At 38.8% G+C, this 20,841-nt stretch overlaps 1 protein-coding gene across 3 annotated transcripts in view; it reads right to left on the reverse strand.

Moving 5' to 3' along the window:
• Positions 1-6,523: 6,523 nt before the first annotated feature.
• HERC4 (HECT and RLD domain containing E3 ubiquitin protein ligase 4) overlaps positions 6,524-20,841 on the reverse strand; it is a 29,686-nt gene continuing 15,368 nt past the window's right edge. For 2 of the 3 annotated variants that reach the window (XM_039554006.1, XM_039554005.1), the window contains exons 12-26: positions 20,350-20,409; positions 19,745-19,856; positions 19,224-19,413; positions 18,023-18,195; positions 16,937-17,053; positions 15,915-15,938; positions 15,290-15,388; positions 14,017-14,184; positions 13,768-13,911; positions 12,713-12,879; positions 11,876-11,942; positions 11,582-11,664; positions 9,401-9,584; positions 8,739-8,841; positions 6,524-7,896 (exon numbers count right to left, since the gene is read on the reverse strand). In XM_039554006.1, coding sequence (XP_039409940.1) covers positions 7,688-7,896; positions 8,739-8,841; positions 9,401-9,584; positions 11,582-11,664; positions 11,876-11,942; positions 12,713-12,879; positions 13,768-13,911; positions 14,017-14,184; positions 15,290-15,388; positions 15,915-15,938; positions 16,937-17,053; positions 18,023-18,195; positions 19,224-19,413; positions 19,745-19,856; positions 20,350-20,409 — 1,900 coding nt within the window. In that variant the 3' untranslated portion in view covers positions 6,524-7,687. The remainder of the gene's footprint in view (positions 7,897-8,738; positions 8,842-9,400; positions 9,585-11,581; positions 11,665-11,875; positions 11,943-12,712; positions 12,880-13,767; positions 13,912-14,016; positions 14,185-15,289; positions 15,389-15,914; positions 15,939-16,936; positions 17,054-18,022; positions 18,196-19,223; positions 19,414-19,744; positions 19,857-20,349; positions 20,410-20,841) is intronic. The other variant, XM_039554007.1, reaches the window with a different exon arrangement.

Raw genomic sequence — 20,841 nt, forward strand, 5'->3', positions numbered from 1 at the left:
TTTCTGGTTTCTGTTAATTTCTAGCTATACCATAGAAACTTACCTAAGATGCCCTATAAAGTCAAGGTATACCCTGGCTAATGGAAGGCATTACATAGGAAATGGCTTTTTTACCACCTGCCCCTGGGAAAAAAGCAAAGCCTGAATGAAGCTGCCCTGCATTGTTCTGGGTTTATCCCATGGCTCCCTGGGCACTGCAGCTGTGCTGAGCCCTTCCTTTGGCCCTCAAGGGCCAGGGCCCAGTTTAATTAGTTTCCCACTATGTAACACCTTACTGTGTGAATGATTCCACTGTACTTCTGAACCACCATCTCTCTAATAGAAATTAATTTGTATTAGAAAAAAAAAAAAGAGATGATAAAACTCACACACTTGAGACACAAAATATTAAAAACAGTTAGACTCTAACACACCCAGATGCTTCCCTATCAATTAGTTATTACTCTGAAAGACTTGAAAACATTTTTCCTCTTGAACAGAACGGCTGCACCTTTTTCTGCACCTAGATGAACAAGTTCTGCATTTTGTTCTTTCTCGTGTCTTTGATAATATTATTTGAACAGAAGATGAACCCCAAACCATGATATGTTCTCTTACTCCTCCATTTTGCACACTGCCCTTTACCCATAGTGAGGATGTCTTTCAAGAGTATTTAAAACAATGATGAGGCAAATGGTGGGCATGAGGAAACATTTGCTATCACAGCCTTTTGTTATTCCTAAATACTCAGCAACTTGCATGAAATTTGTCTGGAAGCAGGGCAGAGCATGTCCAGGTCCAGCTGTAATTTGTACAATCTCAAAAAACGAGATCATTTAGTGTTCTCATAATTTGGATAACTACCCTATGAAAGCATCTTAGCCCTTAGTATTTATATTAAAATAGCTGCACTGAAAAAAAAGCAAAGTAAAACCATTTGTCTGCCATTCCCTAGCTACCTTCTGGCCTATTTTGCTACATTAGACACAATAATGACCTTGCAAAAGTATTTGAAGTGATGGAAAAGAAGCACATGTTTAAACATCTTGTCATAATTTCTTCTAAATGGCCATGTATTTTCTACAGATCTGGCTTGATCCAGTACATTTTTAATTAGTGATTTGATTATGGAAAATCTATTTTAAATGCATGACAACAAAGGGACAGACAACATCCTATTAGGAGGGGCTGTAAGAGCACAAAATTCTAATGAAACCAGCGTTCAGAAGCAAACTGAAAAAAGTGAGAAAAGGAAGACCCAGTGAGTACCTCACGCTCAGTTAAGATATGCTTAAATACTGAACCAGAACAGTCAAACTGAAAAGCAGATGCATTTATTTGCATGATACACTTACCTACAAAGTGACTGGAGAATAAAACCCAGTGCAAAATGCTGGATTTCAGGCTAAACAACTGGTCATGTCTAGGTAACAGTGGGTTCTAAGCTAACTGTAAATCCTCAAGAAGTCATGGAGTTGTACCATGAGTTACTCTTGGCTAGGCAGTTTCAAGAAGATGCTCAGACTGTTAGGACTCAGTAGGAAAACAGTAGTAATAATAATCCTAATAGCAGAGCACCAAGGGAAAAGAGTTGCTAGTTACTCCTCCAGCATGAGGCCCAAGGCTCAGAAAAGCAGAGGCACTGAAATAAAGCACCACCCACCAACAGTGCAGATCCCTGCTGGGGGACCTTGGAAAGGAGCTGGGCAAATTCAGGTGGAACAGGACTCCCAGAGCTCCTGGAGGCCTACTTCCCTCTCCTTATACCCTCCTGGAAGCACCTGGGCTAGCTACAGGTGGAGAGGGTTGGTTGGTGCCTCAGATGAACCCAGCACAGCAGTTCTCAGGCTCAGCACAGTCAGAGCAGTTCCAAGAGCTGAGCTGTAACTGTTCCTAGCAACCCTGGAAACAACAGCCCAAGCAAACCCCAGCAAGGCACACCCAAAGCCTCCATCTGTCCTGCCTTGGGGATGGTGGAAGCAGGTACACGACCACAGGTCTTTAAAGGACTAAATTTCTTAAGGGACACAATCCCAGTGCTGTCTGACCACTGGACTATTACTTTTACTCTCACAGAGCAAGAGAAACTGTTTCCCTGCAAACCCCACGCCCATGTGCCCTGGAGTGACAGCCCAGGCTCCCTCTGAGCAGCTCCGGCACCAGTATCACCTGTGACAGAGCCCCCGACAAAGCAAACACTTGCAAACTACCAATTAAGTTAATTTGAAAGCCACAAAGAAACGCAATTCAAGAGTCCTTAGAAACAAAACACAAACACATTTCAGTGGGATTTAGCTGTTTGGCTATGGGGTTTTTAACTCTGTACAATTATTACTCACTATCCCTTTCAATGGCAGAGCCCTGTTCAGAAGAAGAACCCTCAGCTGAGGGGGACCCTGCTTCCCACTGCAGGTGGGTACCTTACAGGGAGCCCTGGATCCTACAGAAGCTCCCCACACTGGGCTCCACAGCGGCCACCCCAGTAACGCTGAATGCTATGGAGAATTGGCCTTAGACCCCATGGAGCGTCACTACCCTCCTGCTCCAGACTTTAAAACTCTGAGCATTCCCTACTGGGCACTGACAGAAATCCCCAATTCCCTGCAGGGCCTGACCAGGGCAATAACACATCAGCCCATGAGCCAGAGAACTCCTCCCTGCTGTTGTAGGGCCACTCCCTCACCTAAAGATACCGCAGATCTTCCTTATCTCAATTACCCTCCCCCTTTGCTTATTCCTAATGTAATCTTTGCATCTCATTAGGATACCTTGCCAGTGGACAGCCTCAGACTGCTTGAGATGCTGCACCCCAGAGTACTCAAGCACTGCTGCTGCAAGGTGCACCCACAGAACCTCTGTGCAGGATTAGGTCACAAATAATTAAACTGGTTTTACCTTTGAAAATTTTCAAAGACAGCAGATACAATTTTCAGTGGAAGCTGGTTTTTAGCTACAGTCTGCCAGCTCTGTTCTTTATCCCAGACAAGCTGCTCTATTTGCTTGAAAAAGGGAAGGAAACTTGACTTTTGCCCTCTACTCAAACTTAAGTCTTCGTGTAACATTAATCTTTTGTTTCCTCACGTAATCAGGCACATGGAGGAAAGCAGTGAACACCTACAGACATTCACTGCACAGTGTAGGATTCATGACCTGCTGGGAAGACCAGCCTGGAGCATTGGCGAGATAGAGATCCCTACCAGCACTGTACACACCAACTACACTGAAATTACTAACTTGGTAGCTCCTATGTGGAACAAGATTCCCAAACCTCATTTTCCTGATCTGAAACTGATGTGCCTTTGGTTGGAGAAAAATAATAATGCTGAGTACTGTCCTAGCTAATGTAAGGGGGCTCTGAGGACACTCACGGCACCTGCAACACCTTATTTTGTTGTTTTGTAAAGTCAGTAGCTGTGTTCAAACCCAGGGAATATGCAGGAACTCAGACTGTTTAGTCCAGCAGGGCTGCTGATACGGTACTTTAGCACAGTTCTAGTGTGCCCATGTTATTGTCAGTTTGGTTTAGGTGCCTTCCCCACCCCCAGCTGTCTTGTGGTTAGAAGATAACACATCTTTCTCCTTCACCGACAGAAATGGGCAGGCAAAGGTAGGATGTTACAAAGTTTTAGCATACTCACAGAAAGCAAGTCAGTGTAAGAGGTAGTAGCACAGAGAAAAATTATGTGTATAGGCAGGAACAGGCTCCTTTCCCCAAGAAAATAAAAACACTGAGTCACACGGTCAGGGAACTCAAGTGTACAGAAATGATAGCTGTTGGAGTTATTTTGTTGATTAATTCTGCACACAGAGCAGGTAAACAGTCAAGGGGATTTCCTGGAGCTGTATTAATCTGGTGATGGCAGGTGACAGAAGATGCTCTACACCTTTCAAGGTCTAGGTAAGGTTTTTGAAGTCATTGTTCCAGACTTGACCAACACAAAAACGAACAGCAGATTGAAGGACCAAAACAGTAAGTTAATGATTAGTGCGCCCAAACCCCACTCTGACCTGGCAATTTAGAAATACCCACTTGGTAAGCAAGAGGACCTTGTTACTTGTCAGGAGAAACAAACATTTTGTTTTTCCTATTCTTTTTTCTCCTCTTCGAAAACTGAGTAAGGCCACTTCCCACAGTATATACAAGTACATAGTTCTGGTTGCACACAGAAGGTCAACACAGCCAGTCTTAAGGTGCTCAACTCCATACCTGTGCTGAAAACTTTATTATTAAATGAAAGCTTATATCTGCATTTATCTTAACTGCAGAACCTCATGTGCCTTTAAGGAGCTCTCTTTGATAGTGATTTACATTTGATTACATTAAGCTTCATTTATTACTGATAAATCAAGTTTATTGCAGCAGAGAGCAGGGCAATGAATTAAAATCCTCTTCAGAGTAGTTTATAAACATTCTTAAAGGGAATACCATGGCTTGGAGATCTAAGTATGATTAGTAACAACCTCAATAATAGTAACTCCCATAAAGTGCCAAAGGAGACAAATCTATGCTTAAGCAGGGCTCACTGCTTTACCAGTTCTACACTGTGCTCTTACTTTTGCCGTGGAAAACAAGGGACAAACATCTGCTGTACCTGTAGTTCAAGTAGCCGGGGTAGCTCTGCCATGCAAATTCAATCTTCATCCCCGTACTAAAGTGGCAGGTGCAATAAATCCATGACTGCACTGCTCTGACAATAGCAAGTCTCCTTCAGTAGTCTTGATGGAGATGGATACAAGTCTGACATGCAACTGGTCTCCTCCGGTGATAATTTTGAATCTTTATCAAATGCTAATCTAATTATCAAATAAAAATACTGTAAAAAAAATTAATTATTGTAAAATGCTCCCACTGAAGCCCAAACTACTGTCATTTCCCAGTTGTTTGCATTACCCTTTTAAACACTGGTACCCAAGTTTTCCTGAATAACTGAAGGTTTGAGGAAAAGGAAGGCTCTAGGCTTTCTTCATTAACATCATGGCTATTTCAGCTACACATAAAATGGTTTTTCCCCCCGCTTTCTTACATGCTGCACAGTAGCAAATATTGTATGCAAAATTATACTTGATCCAAAGCAAGAGAAAGCAGTTCCTGCTGCCCACCTTTTTCCAGGCTGAGGCAACTTAAGGGCACAACTTCAGTAGAGCTGTTTCCCATAGCTGTTGTGACTGTCAAAGGAATTAAGGGCAACACAAGCATTGCAGAAAGCACTGAACTGCTTGCCACAAGTAATGCCATGACTATTAATTGTTCTAATACTACATAAAAGTCCTTTACCTTGTTATGCACACAATCGTTACGACTGGGCACTGCCTCCCCGCACAGAATGAACTGACATCGGTAAGATAATCAGGAGCACTTAGTATTGTAGGACCCAACTCCATTTCTTGCAGAAGTGTGTAAAACCGAGCCCAGAACTGCAGAGAGAATTCTCAGGTGAACACTGTCCAGAGGAAAGTGACTTTAGCCCTGCTCTGCCAGTGGGCTCTTAAGGTGATGTTAAACCAACCATTCCAGACTCCCCACCCTCTTCCCAACACTTACTCATGTCCACTTGTGTTTCAAGAGAGTAAGAAATGTGTCTGGCTCATGCTGGAGAAACTTTGCAGCAACACGAAGCACTTGCCACAGCAGTTTAGTCAGCAAGAACTGCACTTCAAAAATGAAGGACATCTATGATGTCTAGTGCATCCTAAATTGGACACCAAAAACAGGCAAGTGAATTACAGCTTGGATTCTGCCTCTGAGCCCTCACCTACAGAATAAGGCTCTTCAGGTTAATACTGACATTGACTAAACATCTGAGACACCAAAACCCAGAGAATGTCTCACAGGGAAATGAAGTACATACATGTACCACTAGATTTGGATGATATGCACTAAATTAAATTGGACCTGCATAACTGCAGATAAACCTCCTCTTATTCAGTGAACACCAACTGTGTGCATCAAAAGAAACAAGACTCCCATAAGAAAAAGCCCAGCACTTGGACATGCAATAATACACAAGGGAGAAAGAGTTTTACATTAGCCACTTCCTAATTTTTTAATATCTACCTTTGCAATCTTGGTGTTTCACAATTAAAAATGGTGTTTTACTATTACCTGGTAAAATGACTGCATAATACCTTTTTTTCCCCTTCTTTTTTTTCTCCTTTTCCTTCTTCCATGTATAATAAAATTAAGCTGCTTTAGTATTTGTTGGTTTCTTGTTTTTCACAAGTGGGAGAATTTCCCAGCCAAGTAACAAATGTTGGAAAACATGGAATATGGGCTGCATACAAAGAAATTACTAAGAGGTTACACTGCGTCAGAAAGGTGTAAAAACAGTGTTAAGGGAAAAGACTAATTTTAACTGTACTGACCTTTTTTTGTATTTTAACAATATGTACTGCCAGCACAGAAATTGGATGTTATATAATTTATTACAATGACTGCATTTCCCTGCTTTTTCTAGCTGTACTCTCCAATTGAATGCACTGGAAGTTGCTCTCCATTTGAAGAACTCTGCATGCTGCAAGCATCCGTACACATCAACCAACAAAGGTTTTCATTCAAGTCTTTTATTATAGCTTGAATTTTTTCACTGCATTTAAAAATCTAAAAAAAATAAATATTTGTTTCACAGCTGCAAGTCACATATGCATTAACACCACAAAATCTGGAATTTAACCAGAGAAGGAAAAGTCAAATCCAAAAGTGTCCAGCTAAGCACAATCGTCTCAGGGCAATTATACTAAAAATAAAATCTTAAGAAAAGGGGAGAGGGGTGTTAAAGGTTATTTCAAATGCATTTATCTGGAAAAAAGTGAAAATTCTATTAGAAACCATAAACTACGCTTTCAGCATTTAAAAATAAACGTTTAACCTCTTGACAGCAACAATTGGCTGGTGCATCTTTTTCTTTTAAGCTGTATTCTTGACACATGACTGCAGAGGTTTCAAATGATAAGTTAACCTCTTTTATAATTGTGTCCACTTACTTACAGAATCGGTTCTTAAAAATAAAACAGTGTCTAAAGTCAGCTTGTCCATCCACATATTAAAAATGCCATTGGATGCGGTTTTGTATCGGCACTAAGTGACTGCTTCATGGATTGTACATTGTGAAGATGAATGTCTCTTAAACAATCACCTTCATTATTAAGGTTCTTAAAACAAACCAGAAAAATAGATATCTTCAGAAATCAGAGTAGTCACTTTTTTTGTTAAAAGCCATAAAATAAGCTCATATTCAATTACAAGCAATAGAAACCATACTGCTATTGGAACAGAATTATTTTATCACAAAAAATTTATTATTTACAAAATGAAAAGTTACCAAGTGAATTTATCAGGGAAAAAGTTAAATGTTCTTACTAAGTGATTTGAAAAACTGAAGCAAGTCTCTCATGCACTCACACGCCAAATTGTTTGCATAAGGTGAATGTTAATTCTTGTTAGTGAAACTTGACTCCCATTCACAATACTCTCGTTTTTATTGTAAGATGGCAAAATCCACATGGCTCTGTACAAGAAGGTACTTATTAAGACAGTTCCTCAGTTTTGGAAATGTTTTTTTGGCTCCCATGAATATCCAGACTACTGAACATTTTTTGCAAATAATCAGTTATATTATCAACTGCATCACTTAATCCACTGAAGTTACCACCACAAAAAAGACACAAAAACTTAATGATCCCACGTTACACAGAACTTTCATTTCTCAAGTTATACTAAACTGAAACCTTCATAGTGGTCTATAGCCTGGATCAACTTAGATTTTAGGGTTTCTTTATCTGTGTATTTTGGAAGATCAAGAAGATTAAAGCAAGTGTGAGCTACCGGCAGATAATCTTCTCCTCCTCCTGTTGGCTGGATGACCAGTTTGAGACACTTCATTCCAAGAATTGGAATCCGATCACTGCCTGTCAGAAACACTGTCGAGAAAAAACCAAAAGCTTGTAACTAGTTGAAGACTAACACTGTCTATGTCACATATGCAGTTCTGATCACTGCTGGCATTTTTTAGTCATTCCAGCAATGGTCAGCTTTTCACACTGAAGTTCTCTGGAGTTTGGAAAACAGGAAATAATGACTTATTACAAGTGATACGTAAAGTATTCCATTTTTGCATATGAAACCAAACTGTCCTTAAAAATACTATAAAGCTTTTCATGCAACAGAACTTCTAATTTAAAATCCATTGGCAGTATCTTGTCAAGATTTCCAAGTATCTTGTAAACAAAGAATTGGTTTCTTCAAAAACTAATTTATCTGAATTGGAAACTAATCTGTGATCTGTTCTAAGAAAAACCTCACTCACAGCCAGCTTTGATCACTTTGTTATCTGTACATTTCCACTTATCAGTACCTTGACATATTTACAATCAGTTACAACTCCGAATTTCCATCTCTGTGCAGTGAAAAAACCTGGAAGATGTGAATTCTATGTCAAAGCACAGGAAAAAATATCCTAGTTACCAGATAAATGACACCAGCAGTTTAGGTTGTTGGTGTTTTGGGGGTTTGGGTTTTCTTTTTTTTTAATACTGCTCTGAGCTACAGTTATCTGTAACTAGCCATCACCCACAATGACTCAAAACAACCCCCAAAAAAATCAGAGACAAGTTCATAATCAATTTCTTCTACTATGATTTTTTTTCCAAGTAGTTAATCACATCATTACAAACACTTACATCTGCCCTCTTATACCAAGAGCCTGGAATCCCAGTGATCCTGTTCAGTTAGTGACTTCTGTGAAATAATTTCAAATACTTACACAAAAACTGTTTTTTCTTCTCCAAAGACAACTCATGAAAAACCTCCCAGAATATTTTAATTGTAGGATGGTCTGCCCAGTATTCTCCTTTGTATTCTGTATTCTAAAATGAGCAGGAAATGAGGTTATTGCTCGCTCACAGAACAGTAGGATAAGCTGACACTGAGGCAGAATGAATGCAGTCTCTGTAAAGAGACACAGCAAGTGACATACTACTACTACTACTACTTTCCTCACTCTCTTTTCTTCAGCTGTTCAGTCTGAATTCAATACAGGGACAGATGCCTGTACTGCAAAGCATTTTCAATCCCAACACAGGCCAAGACTCACTGAGCTCTGGCAATCAAGAATATTTACTTTTAATAACTGTGTGCAATGACTTCACTTTCCCATGTCTAGTATGAGAGATTGTATACAGCTGCCTCTGGGTTCTGTGAATTTTTCTGCTTCTCTCTTCTAAGTCTGATTTCCTTCAGAAATAGATGGAAAAAGTTAAAGCAGGAAGGTAAATAATATTTTAGGATCTTCGTTCACTGATGTTTTAAGACATCAATAAATAACAGGAATCATGTTAAATAAAACAGAACTCAAGAGGACACCTAGCTGCTTTGGCACCCTGAAATGAAAACTATATGAAAGCAATAGCTAACTATGTTTCTTACCTTCTCCAGCTCTTTCCAGTCATAATTTGTGTTCCCAATCACCATTGCCTGCAACTCACTGGGCTGGAAGAGCTGAAGAACTTTACCTCCACACACTTTGTGGAAGCCTTCATGGAATGCACTGTATAAGGAAGCCACAGATCTATTGAAGATGTAATCCACATATGCATCTACAAAATCTTGCCTGTACAAAGAGAAAGAAACAATCGTGTTGAAGAAATAAAGAGGAAACAGCACATGTCATCCTTCTACCAATAAACCAGTGGCCATTTCTGTATAGAACAGCATAGAAAATGAAGCAAAGAGGAGGCCAATATATTGTATTCTCTGCTTTATGTTACAACCACAGTGAAGATAAAATGGCACATGAATCTATTTCCCCACCACACCCCTGAAGGCAAAGTCTCCAGTGTGCAACAGAAAAGCAGGATCGTTTAATCTTATTTATTTCAGGCACTACAAACATCTCCCTTATTTGTGTGCATTGCAGTGGACTGGACTGAACGGCAACAAGCTGAAAGGCCTGGATTCCAGGGAGTGTCCTGAAAACCACTAATCAAACTCACTGTTCTATTTTTTTAAATTAAAAAGATTACCATATTTGCACTAAAAATGCAAATCAACTTCAAATGGACATCTGAGTCTTACACAGTAAAAAGACCAGTGCCAAGGAGCTGGGATTCACAGAAACAGATGGCCTGCTATCTGTGTGCTTTGGTACAAGGAGTTCTTGGATCTTGCTGGAAACATCTTTGGCAGCATTTAGGGGAGATCTAAAACTTCTTGATGTGATACAACATTTATGGTAATTTTTTTGAAATCCATCCCAGTGAAAACTGTTTAGTTTCTGCACTGGCAGTGACTTCAGTTCCACATTACAGCTATCCTACCAACACACATTCTCTGTGGAAAGAGAGAATGAATTTCAACACCACCCCCAGTCTTTGAGTAACATCACCAGTAATTTAAAGAATCATATAAACACATTTGGATGATACGTTTATTAAAGCTGTTGCATTGAAAATGCTGGAGATGACCAAAGTGGTGAACCACACTCCTCCCCTTCAGCACTCAATGAGATCTCCATCTTATCCATGCTGTGTAATTATAGAGGGGAAAGTAACACTAACAGTGCAAGGCTGCTCCAGAGAGAAGTCATAGCTGTAACTAAGTTATATTACACTCTATGTTAATAATTATTAAAATTAATTGAAGCATCATGGCATATTTAGATCTTGAGAAAGAGGAATTCTTCATTGCTGCAAGACAATTGTGGTAACAATGCAGCAGGCACTCCACAGGCACCTTGAAACTTTTCCCATAATTCAACTCCAATTTTACAGTCACTTAGTGACAGAACATCAAACCTATACCAGAAAACTGCAAAGCTATGGTGTTTTACATGTGCATTCAGCTCTCTTTCCATTCAATTCTCCCTTTACCCTGGGAGAAGTAGAAGCACAGAGAATTCATAAAGATTAAAGAATAGACTAGAAAATGGTAGTACTCTGCAAAAAGGGGACAAAAGCACCACCAGGTATATTCTGCCTATCCTCCAGGAGCAGAAAGGGAACAAAGGGTGGGAAAAGCTGCTTTTCTAAGTGCAAGTTACAGAATCCTTGACCAAGGAAAAAACCCCACCCATCACCCACTCTTCTGACAATAACACTGGATTAACCCATCTAACATTATCTGCCCTACAAAGGGAAGACTTCACTGAAATAATATTCATGTATGAATGAATAGTTGTAATAATGGCGCTTAGGTCATCAAAGTTCTCAACATTACTCACTGAATTTCAATGGTATGTAGCTTCCTGCAGAGCCACCAATCATTTTTAATCTTATAAAATGCTCTCAATTGGGGTTGGAGGGGACCTCTGAAGATCTAGTCCAACTGCCCTGCCATGGGCAGAGACATCTTCAACCAGACCAGGTTGCCCCAAGCCCTGTCCAACCTGGCCTTGAGCACTCCCAGGGATGGGGCAGCCACAGCTTGTCTGTGTCAATACAAGACAACAGCTATTTTAACAATACACATGAGAAGAGCTTGGGAAAAGAGCCCAAGTAGTTTTGCCTCCAACAGCAGTGTCAGAACTTGGCAAAGGGTATTTCCAACAGCCCAGTAACACTCCCAAGGCAGACAGCAACGCTGAACTACCCTGTAATCCACAGAACTCACCTATTCTGTTTGACTACAGGAATGTCAGCACCTTTAGGAACAAGCTCCTTAATTTCTGTTGTACCAAAATTTTCCACAGTGATCTATTTGAAACAAACAAAAATAGTACAAATCTTATTTACTGCATAAAGTACTTCTTCCCACTTAGTTAACAGCACCATGAAAGGCAGACACAGGAGCTAAAACTCATGGGAATCAGCTGCTGATGCTTTCTTTCAAACACTCCATCAGAGACAATTAAAATAGATGGCGTGAGCTTGGCAAGACATACTTCAAACACTATATACAACTTACAGTAAAATTAAGACAAAATGCTTCTTCTATGTCATCCTCTGGATAGTCCAGTAGCTGTTGCATTCCCCTGCAAAATAAGTTACAAAATACTTGCACCAGGGGAAAGAAAGATGAATTTATTTTCCTGAAGTGCTCTTTAGGCTTTGATAATTCAAGTTTTAGAAGCATCTTTCTACTGGTATTTCATTTATTATCTTATCCGACTTGCACCTTGTGTAGTGCTGGGAAACCCCAAGCAATCACTTCCTTTTGATTACCCCATGTGGTGAAGAGAGAACATTCCTATCTTAAGACTTCAGGTAAGGGATTCCCAAAGCAGAGGCAGTTAGTACTTAAAAACCATTGACTGGCTCTTCCATTAACATCTTTGATTTCTCCTTAAATCTATGAGAACTTTGGCATCTACATCATTGAGGCAGTCAAGCATCCTTTTCTGCTCATTTGAACCTCCTACCTGTTAGTCCTATTCAAATCCCTAGTCAAAAGTAAATACTTAGCATGTATTTGTTCCTGAAATAAGCAAAAATATTTTCTTGATGGACTTAAATAACTCAGAACTGAAACTATGCTTGTACTTAGGCTTATAAAATTAATGGCTAAAACTCAAGGGGTTTGAATTCCAAATACTTTTTCCCCCTAAAATGTTTGTAGGATCATAAAACATTAACACCAAGCAGTGAGAAGCAGGTGTTTAACAACAATGTCAAATGTGTCAGATGACATAATGACTGCAATTTACTTATCCAGTTAGTGTGGAAAAGAAACGTTATGTTCTTAGAGGAAAATGCTGACCTCAAAATTAATTTCTAACAACACACGTTTTTCCTTCTTGCTTACCTGCCAACATCTGGCATCAATTCTTTTAAGTCATCCAGGGATGGTTTCTTATTCAATAGCTTTTTGTACAAAGCCAGAGGAAAATGAAGGTCTACAATAGTAAAATTATATATTGCTAGCCCACAGACAACACCAATCAAATGAAACAAGTCACTGTCTTCAAAGGTCTAAGAACAGAAAACAGACAAGATGGTTTAAAATAAAGAAGTTATTTTAATCTTGCAGAGTCCAGGAAGAAGTGTACAGTGCAGTATAATCTGAGTGGATTTAATTTACATTTTCTTTAAATATGTATGTATCTGTAAGTACCAAGAAAAACAGGATAAAGTCTAACCAGCTGAGACCGAAATCCAAGAGAATAGAATCCTTTCCACTTAAAAAGGCTGAGCTGCAACGTACTCTGTTACAGGGGACACATACTGCATTAAGATTCTGGTTTTGTCAGTGATTTCCTATTGCACTATTCAGTGATTAAATATGTCAATTTTTTAAAAAATTACTTCGGGGAGAAGAGGGAAGAGCTCACTATTGACCCCCTCAGAATTAATTACCAAGGCTTAAAATACACCTGTGGAAATGTAAATATTCAGGTGTTTGGAATCCAGCCTCCCCAGTCAGTGTTCTCTGAAGGAGGACTGAAAGATCAGGGATCAAACCTTCCAAGAAAGTACAACTCCATGACCACCCATCACCCACAAATGCAACTGAACACAGGAAGACCTGCCTAACAGGCCAGTCAAGAATTTGCCTCTGGCACCTTGATTTACTGATTCTACCCTTGGAATCAATTTGTTCTGGCTAGTACTTGTTCCTAAAAAACCTGGCTGGGCTGGGGACAACCAGTAAGGAGTAAACAAGGAATGGGGAAAGCAAAAGGGAAACAGCAAGGAATGAGGAAAGTTTTGCTCTAATAATGACAAAAATAAACTTTTTTGAGAATACTTGCTTCAGCTTCTACTCTTGAAATAAAACGACCACAAACTACTGTGTTCATATATTATTAATACAAATACTGTAAGTTAAAATGAAATGACTGAATATAGATCACACCCTACCTTATCAGAGAACCAGATCAGCCTGGACTCCTCATAATACCTGAACATTCCATACTTGGGATCTAGCAACTCCCTCATGATGAGCAAAAAAAATTCTTTGCGAACACCACCAGCATCAACAGCTTCCTCCCCTACAAATATAACCTGAAACACACAACTCAGTGAGCACTGAACTGCAAACAGGTTGTAAAGCAAGGTTTGTCCAGAAACATTCTCAATTACTGTGGCACTTGTAGGCACTTGTAATACCTTGAGTGGCTTCTTGTAGTCTACATTCTTTGTTTTCCTTAGGACCTCCACAGCGTCCCCTACAATGTTGTCCCTCCGGACCATTAGTATCAGGCATGGATTGACAGATTCAAATACTGGCAGGAAAAGAGAAGACAAGTTCTGCCTGTGGGCCTGATCGACAGCCATCTGGAGAAAAACGAAGTGAGAGTGTCAGTAGGTAGGAAAAATTCCTGTCAATATTAATTGTCCATCAGTCTTGTCTGCAAAAGTGCAGATGGGAATAGCTACTACAAGAACTACTGAATTTGCCCAAGTTTCCTTTGTATTCCTTTTATCTAAGGAATTATTTGATTTCAGAAATATTTTTCCTTTACCCATTGCTCTCACCAATGCTAATGTTTGGAAAGAATTAGAACCCAGGTTTTGATATTCCAGTCAAAATACCTTGGATAACAAAAGGAAGCAAAAAAATCCTGCATTTCATCTAATGAAGAGTAGGGTGTTTAATATAAATCTGGCATGAAAACAAACATACATTAAAAACTAATTCACAGCGGGTAAAGCAATTTATTTAACTTGTATGATAATTTCTGTATTAAAATTGTTTGTAAAACAAAATGCTTTTGCAAATGTTCTGAGTATGGCAGAGAACTCTTGAGAGTTTGTGTGTTTTAGTACTATTTAATATTGTTAATAGAAACATTTAATGTGAACATTTCTCTGAATCCATCAAATGTTGGTATTGACTGTACATATACATTTTTAAAGGCATATGAAACTACATTTATTATTAATTAGAAGAGCAAGGTTGTATTTTCCTACAGAAGCCCATTACTTGAGTATGACTTACATCATCTGTTTCTTTTCAGACTCAGATCAATGAGCCAGGTAATATTCTAAGTCTGCTCATATGGGAGGTGGGGTTGTGTTTTTTGGGTTTTTTGTCTGTTTGTTTGTTGGGGTTTGGGGTTTTTCTACCAGTACTATGGGCTGTGAACACATAAAAAAGCCATCTCACTACTGAAATGAAAAGAAGTTCATTGGAAATGTATGCAACTACAAAACAGTCGAATTTCAGTGTGGTCCCAAACCCACTACCCTCTATCATGTACATACCCCGAGATTAAAACTAGAGCCTCCATTTTTATGGGGGAGAGATTAAACAGAATTTGAAGAAAAAGAAAAAGCAAAATAACCAACCAGCCAAACCAAAAAACCAACAGGAACTCCCAAGATCCCCAGATCAGGGAAAAACCAATAAATTCCTAACATTAAAAACTGAGACTCCTACCTGCATCTGTATGATTGCATCTGTTTGCAAGAGAGTTGTCTTTGCCTGGGCATCAAATACAAATGGGTATGTGCAAATTATAACAGGAATATCTGTTAACTGGAATGAAAAGAACCATGTCACAGCTCAGCTTATTCAAAAGTCACAATTATGGTTAAAAGAACCTTTGCAATAGCACTCATTTAATACATCTATTTTAATGGAAAGAGACCTCAGTCTTGACTTATTATCAATGCAGAACCCAAAGCATCTTAGGAACATTAAGTAGATTTTTAATTGTTTAGTACTTCAGCCAAAAACAAACAAAAAAAATCTAACAGAACTCAATCAAGCCAAACCAAACCAAGCCAAGCCAGACACAAACGACACTCTCACTTAACACATTTTAATTTCTGAACTGTTATTGCAGCTAATGGGTATAAAAGTAGCCCTTTTTTTCCAACTGCTGCTCCAAATTTGCAATATAGACAATTACATATTTTTGCATCACAAAGATTTTTTTCAGATTACAGCCATGGCTAATTTAAAGCTTTACACCCAATAGAACACAGCAAACAGTCCTTGACATTCACATTTCTGATTTCCTTACATTCTTCAAAAGAAATCAGACTGCAACCAATCTTACCTCAGTTAATCCATGGTTGACATCCTATGACAGCATTTGCACAAAGGTAGCAACAATTAAGATGAAAAAGCAGCATTAGTGTCTGCATTAATTACTCATCTCTGATGAAGAATTTAAAAAATATTTATTTACTGCTTCCCCCCAGAGAAGGTTTACTGAGAAATAACCATAAACATTCTAATTCATCTCTTAACTACAAGCTTGCCTTTCAACACCCTGTTTATCAGTCTTTAAAAACGGGGCTGTTAAAGTATCATGTTTGCTTGGATGCAAAAAAACTACACACTTTAAATGTTTACTTCCACAAATTCATTAATGACATCTGCTGGTACTGTTGCAAAAAAAAAAAAAAAAAAAAAAAAAAAAAAAAGGGTGGCTAGAGAGCTAGAGAAAACTTACTAACTTGCTCAATATTCTTTCAAAGCTCAAGTCAAGGAACTGTGGCAAAAACCTATCCAACTCACTAATTCTCTGCACAGTCATTAATTTACTCCCACTTATCACTCTTCTGTTTACAGATCAGGAATTAATTATCTCAGCTGTGGTTGCTAAACTCAAAGTAGAAAATTCCATCAGTTATCTGCCCCTGTAACTCCCTACTACGCTTCCTGACTCATTAGTCAAGACAGCTGCAGCTTTTGCATTCCCTGGACCTGTCTTATACTGCAATTCAGATTACTCTGGATGTTTTCCTTTTGTGGATTATTACATTCCTAACTTTTTTGACACGGCAAGTCTCCAGTGACAGCATTCTAAACCACTTTTCAACTGACAGGTTCAAATATTGAGCAATGTCAGTCCTAAGAATGACACCCTAGAAGAAACACACCTTCTTAACAATTCTTCCTTAGCCACAGTACCTGACATGAGTCTGTTCAGCATTGGTCATCTGTGAAAGGTATTTTTATGAAAAAAAGTGCCCATATTTAGAGAATCTATGGATTTCTTCAAAGGGCTAAAACAAACACAAAACATGGGAGGAAAACACCCACAAAAACCCAAATAAAATCAACACAACTTACCATTCCCAGTACCTGCTGCTGGAACCAGTTGGCATAGTCATTTCTGATATCTATCAAATCTTGTATCTCATGAATGTAAAATCTGTCATACTGTATAACTTGTCCTCTTTCATTTACCTAAGGAAATGCAATTTATTTTTTTATTAGCTTTCAAAGGGATATTTTCCATGTTTTTCAAGCATTTGATACATCAGCCACAGATACCCGCTACTAAAAAAATTCTAGAAAAACAACAGTGCCTACAAGAAAGCAAAAAACAATGTTAAAGACATGGATACATGGATTATTCAAAATCCCATCAAAGATTCAAGGAAAATACAATTAACTGCACACACAGTATCACATAACAGGGCTGCCACTTTGGAACAGCATATGATCTCACAGGAACAGTGATGATACACATGTTCATGTATACAATGGAATAAATACTTGTTCCTGTATTTGCACAGGTTTAAGAGCTATGATTCAATAACTCTAGTCTTAACTATAGTATGAAAACTATTACACATGTGAGCAGAGGAACAGTTTCCATTTAAAAACACTAAGCTTAAAAAAAGAGAGACATGGAAAAATAACTTTATACACACGCTTGTCTCTACAGTATCACTTTAATCCAGAAGCATCCACATTTTCCTAATACACACTTCTTTTCCCAAGGGCTGCTAAGCACTGCTGGCTGTCAAAGCAGCAAGATAGTTACAGAGATCCTGCCTTTATAACCTTTATAATCCAAGCCTACTTTTCACAAATATCTCTCACATCCCCCTCCAAACCACCAGATATTCAATCTCCAAAATATCCCAGATCTGTCACTCTGCTTTTCCCTGTCACCTTAATCCATACCCTCACAGATGCAAATGACAGGTCACTCTGTGTTCCCAAAAAATAGTTAATTCCATCACCATGTCAGATTGGAATCCAGAATCCCGATGATTCATAGGTCCAGATGGAACAACTACAAATATTTCTGTAGATGCAATTCTGATCTTTAAAACCCATCAGTAACTTAGCTTCTACCAAGTACCCAGCACAGAGATGCTGACAAAGCCAAGCAGCCAAGGAACTTTAGAAAAGACACAAACGTACTCTGTGCAGTATTTCCAGAACTCTGAAGGCTGTGTGTAGGAAATTGGTAAGTATTCTTCTGTCAGCAGGTGGAAGGCCCATCTTGCACAACTTCAAAAGGTGCACTACGACATCCTTGTAGAGTTCCACTATCTTGAGGAACAAGGGAGGTTCAAGTAGAGACCACCAATTTTCTGTCAACACATGGTGAACACAAATTTAGTACTTGCCACTGCAGCACTACGTTATGTTATCCTCTTAACTAAGAAACATGTTTGGCTAGAAAGCACAATCACCAGTTACTAAAGACTCTGAAAAAAAAGTTGTAACACAACAAATGCTCTATTATTACACATCAAATCTTTAAGTCTCTTGAAGTCTGTTCATCCGGACTAAATGACAGTACCACAAAATAACATTTGACAAAAATACATGTCTCAAAACCTGAAATCTTAAGCAAACAGTCGTGAGAGCAATAGAAAACAATGGAAAAAGATCTGGAGTTCAAAAAACTATCAGTGTGCTTTTCTTTATAGCAGACAAGCTCTTTACTCTCACCAAAACTACTGAAAAAACACAAGAGACAGGTTACAAGGCAAAACATAACTCAGGAAGATGCAAGTACCTTCTCAAAAAGAATCCAATTAAAGGTGAAATATTCTGAAAACAATTCTTTAAGCGGAATTTCAGGTGACAGGAATCACAATAAGAAGATGTAAGGAAGTAGAGTTAAAAAACCAGAGCTATTCTCAGCCACATTTTTGAAGACCACATCTTGGCACCAGTGAGAAAAGATCAACTGCCTCAGAAGCTTAGAACAGGTGCTGTAGTCACAACCAAGACAATTTAACATCTGCTTTGCAACACTTCTGTAAATTGCTTAGAGCTTGTTAGCTGTCTGACCACATAATTTTCACTTTAAAGCGCAAAGACACATATCAATTACACTGAACTACACAGTTTAATTCCTCCCAAATGGAATCAGTCCAAAAACTACAATACCAGATGAATTCACAGGGATGGCCTGTTAACTCACCCTGAAGCAACACAGTAAGTGTTTTCTTACACCAAGCAATGTTAAGCCTTAACTTTCTCACTGGGGAATTGTACAAAACTGTAAACACACAGCAGGTGCTGCCGAGACCAAGTCTTCACTGATGGAATTTCTCTACGTTTTCATCTGGAGATCCTTAGTTTTAACAGTAAATATTCAGTTTCTTACCAAGAACTTTCAGAGGAGCTTTTTCTAGGTTCAGAATAGCTGCTCCAAAAGGAATAGCTAACGTTGTGAAATTGTTTTCATCACTCATCAGTGGGCACTCTGGTAGAGTGAGATACAGCCTCAAAGCTTCGACATCTGGTAAGGAGCTGGTCAATTTGGGAATAAGGTTCTTTTCCAAACTAGCTGCCACCTACAGCACATCAGAAAATTCTGTTTATTTTAATGCAATTGAGATTTTAAATAAATGCCTATGTACATGAAAACTAATCTAGAAAACAATAATTAAGAGCTTCAGTGAAGACTACTATACATTTAAAAAATTACAGTAAATATTAAAATAGAATATACTGATGTGTTACCTAATTGTCACAACAAAATACAGTTTCACACATTTGCAGTCCATATATTACTGAGTAAAGAAATCTATTTATAGGGTTGGACCAAGCATAACAGTAGTAGTATTTCTGCAGAGCTGTAACACAAAGATAATCCCAAACTTAAGGAAAATACGCAGCACAAACCTGTTGTGATATGTGAGTATGCTCAGGTTGTATGAGTTTGTGAAAGAGTAGTCTAGCAGCATTCATATCAACCCCTGAGAATCTAGTGCTGGTTTTGTAATGATCATCATTGCTGCAGGAAAAAAAAAAACAAACAGAAAGACTGAATCCTGTATTCTCAGCAACTCAAGATTTCCCCTCGCCCCATGAATTTTAGACCTACTGACCAAGGACTTAAAATACATCAGACTTCTGTGTTTTATATGGCCTTAGAAACAACTGGAAAAAATCTTCTCTAACTGCAAGAAAATAATGCAAAAAGACTAGGATGTAAAACAGCCCATGCAATGAATTCCCCTTGAATTATAAACAACCTGTGGCTGACAAATGTAATGAGCTTTGCTGGCTGACGTGGCAGCAGCAAAGACAGGCAGGAGCCATTCTGCACTGGGGCAGCTGACAAAACACAGGGCAGGAAAGGAGCAGGAGTTTAAACTGTGGGCAGTAGAGCACCAGTGAGACAAGAAAACCCTGGGAAGGTGTCCCAGCTGACACAAGGGACACCAGGAAGGCGGCTACCATTAATGCTGTCCACAGGAACACTTGTTAAAAACCTGCCCACTTACCTCAATGCCAAAAAGCTCCCATTCAGGCACCCAGCTGAGGAGAACGTTCCATCAATTTCACTGAAATTGTTCACATTAAATGTTATATTTGGTTTTCCTTTTACAAATTAGCATTTGTGATAAAAAAGCCTGTATTTAATCCGTAACAAATTACATTGTACAAAGGAAGGGACTCTGACTCAAATGTGACTAAACAATACTAGATAAAACCTTCATTCAAAACTCAATGCTGAAGACAGCTCGAATCACAGCCAGTCTTGCAACTTAATTGCTTTGCATCCTCTTTTATTAAAATAGAAGCAATAATCTTTGAGTTGTTCTCATATTCCTTTACATGTATTGCTAATTTTCAATGCGCAATTAGATACTTAATTTAATCTTGTATAGTCATCTCAACTGAAGCAGAGATGACACAGTCTCAAGGATCTAAACTACTCAACAAGGGCAACAATGAAAGCACAGCAAGAGCTCTGCACGTCACAAAATCAGTAA

This window comes from Corvus cornix, chromosome 6 (assembly GCF_000738735.6).
Source record: "Corvus cornix cornix isolate S_Up_H32 chromosome 6, ASM73873v5, whole genome shotgun sequence".
NCBI classification, from domain to species: domain Eukaryota; kingdom Metazoa; phylum Chordata; class Aves; order Passeriformes; family Corvidae; genus Corvus; species Corvus cornix.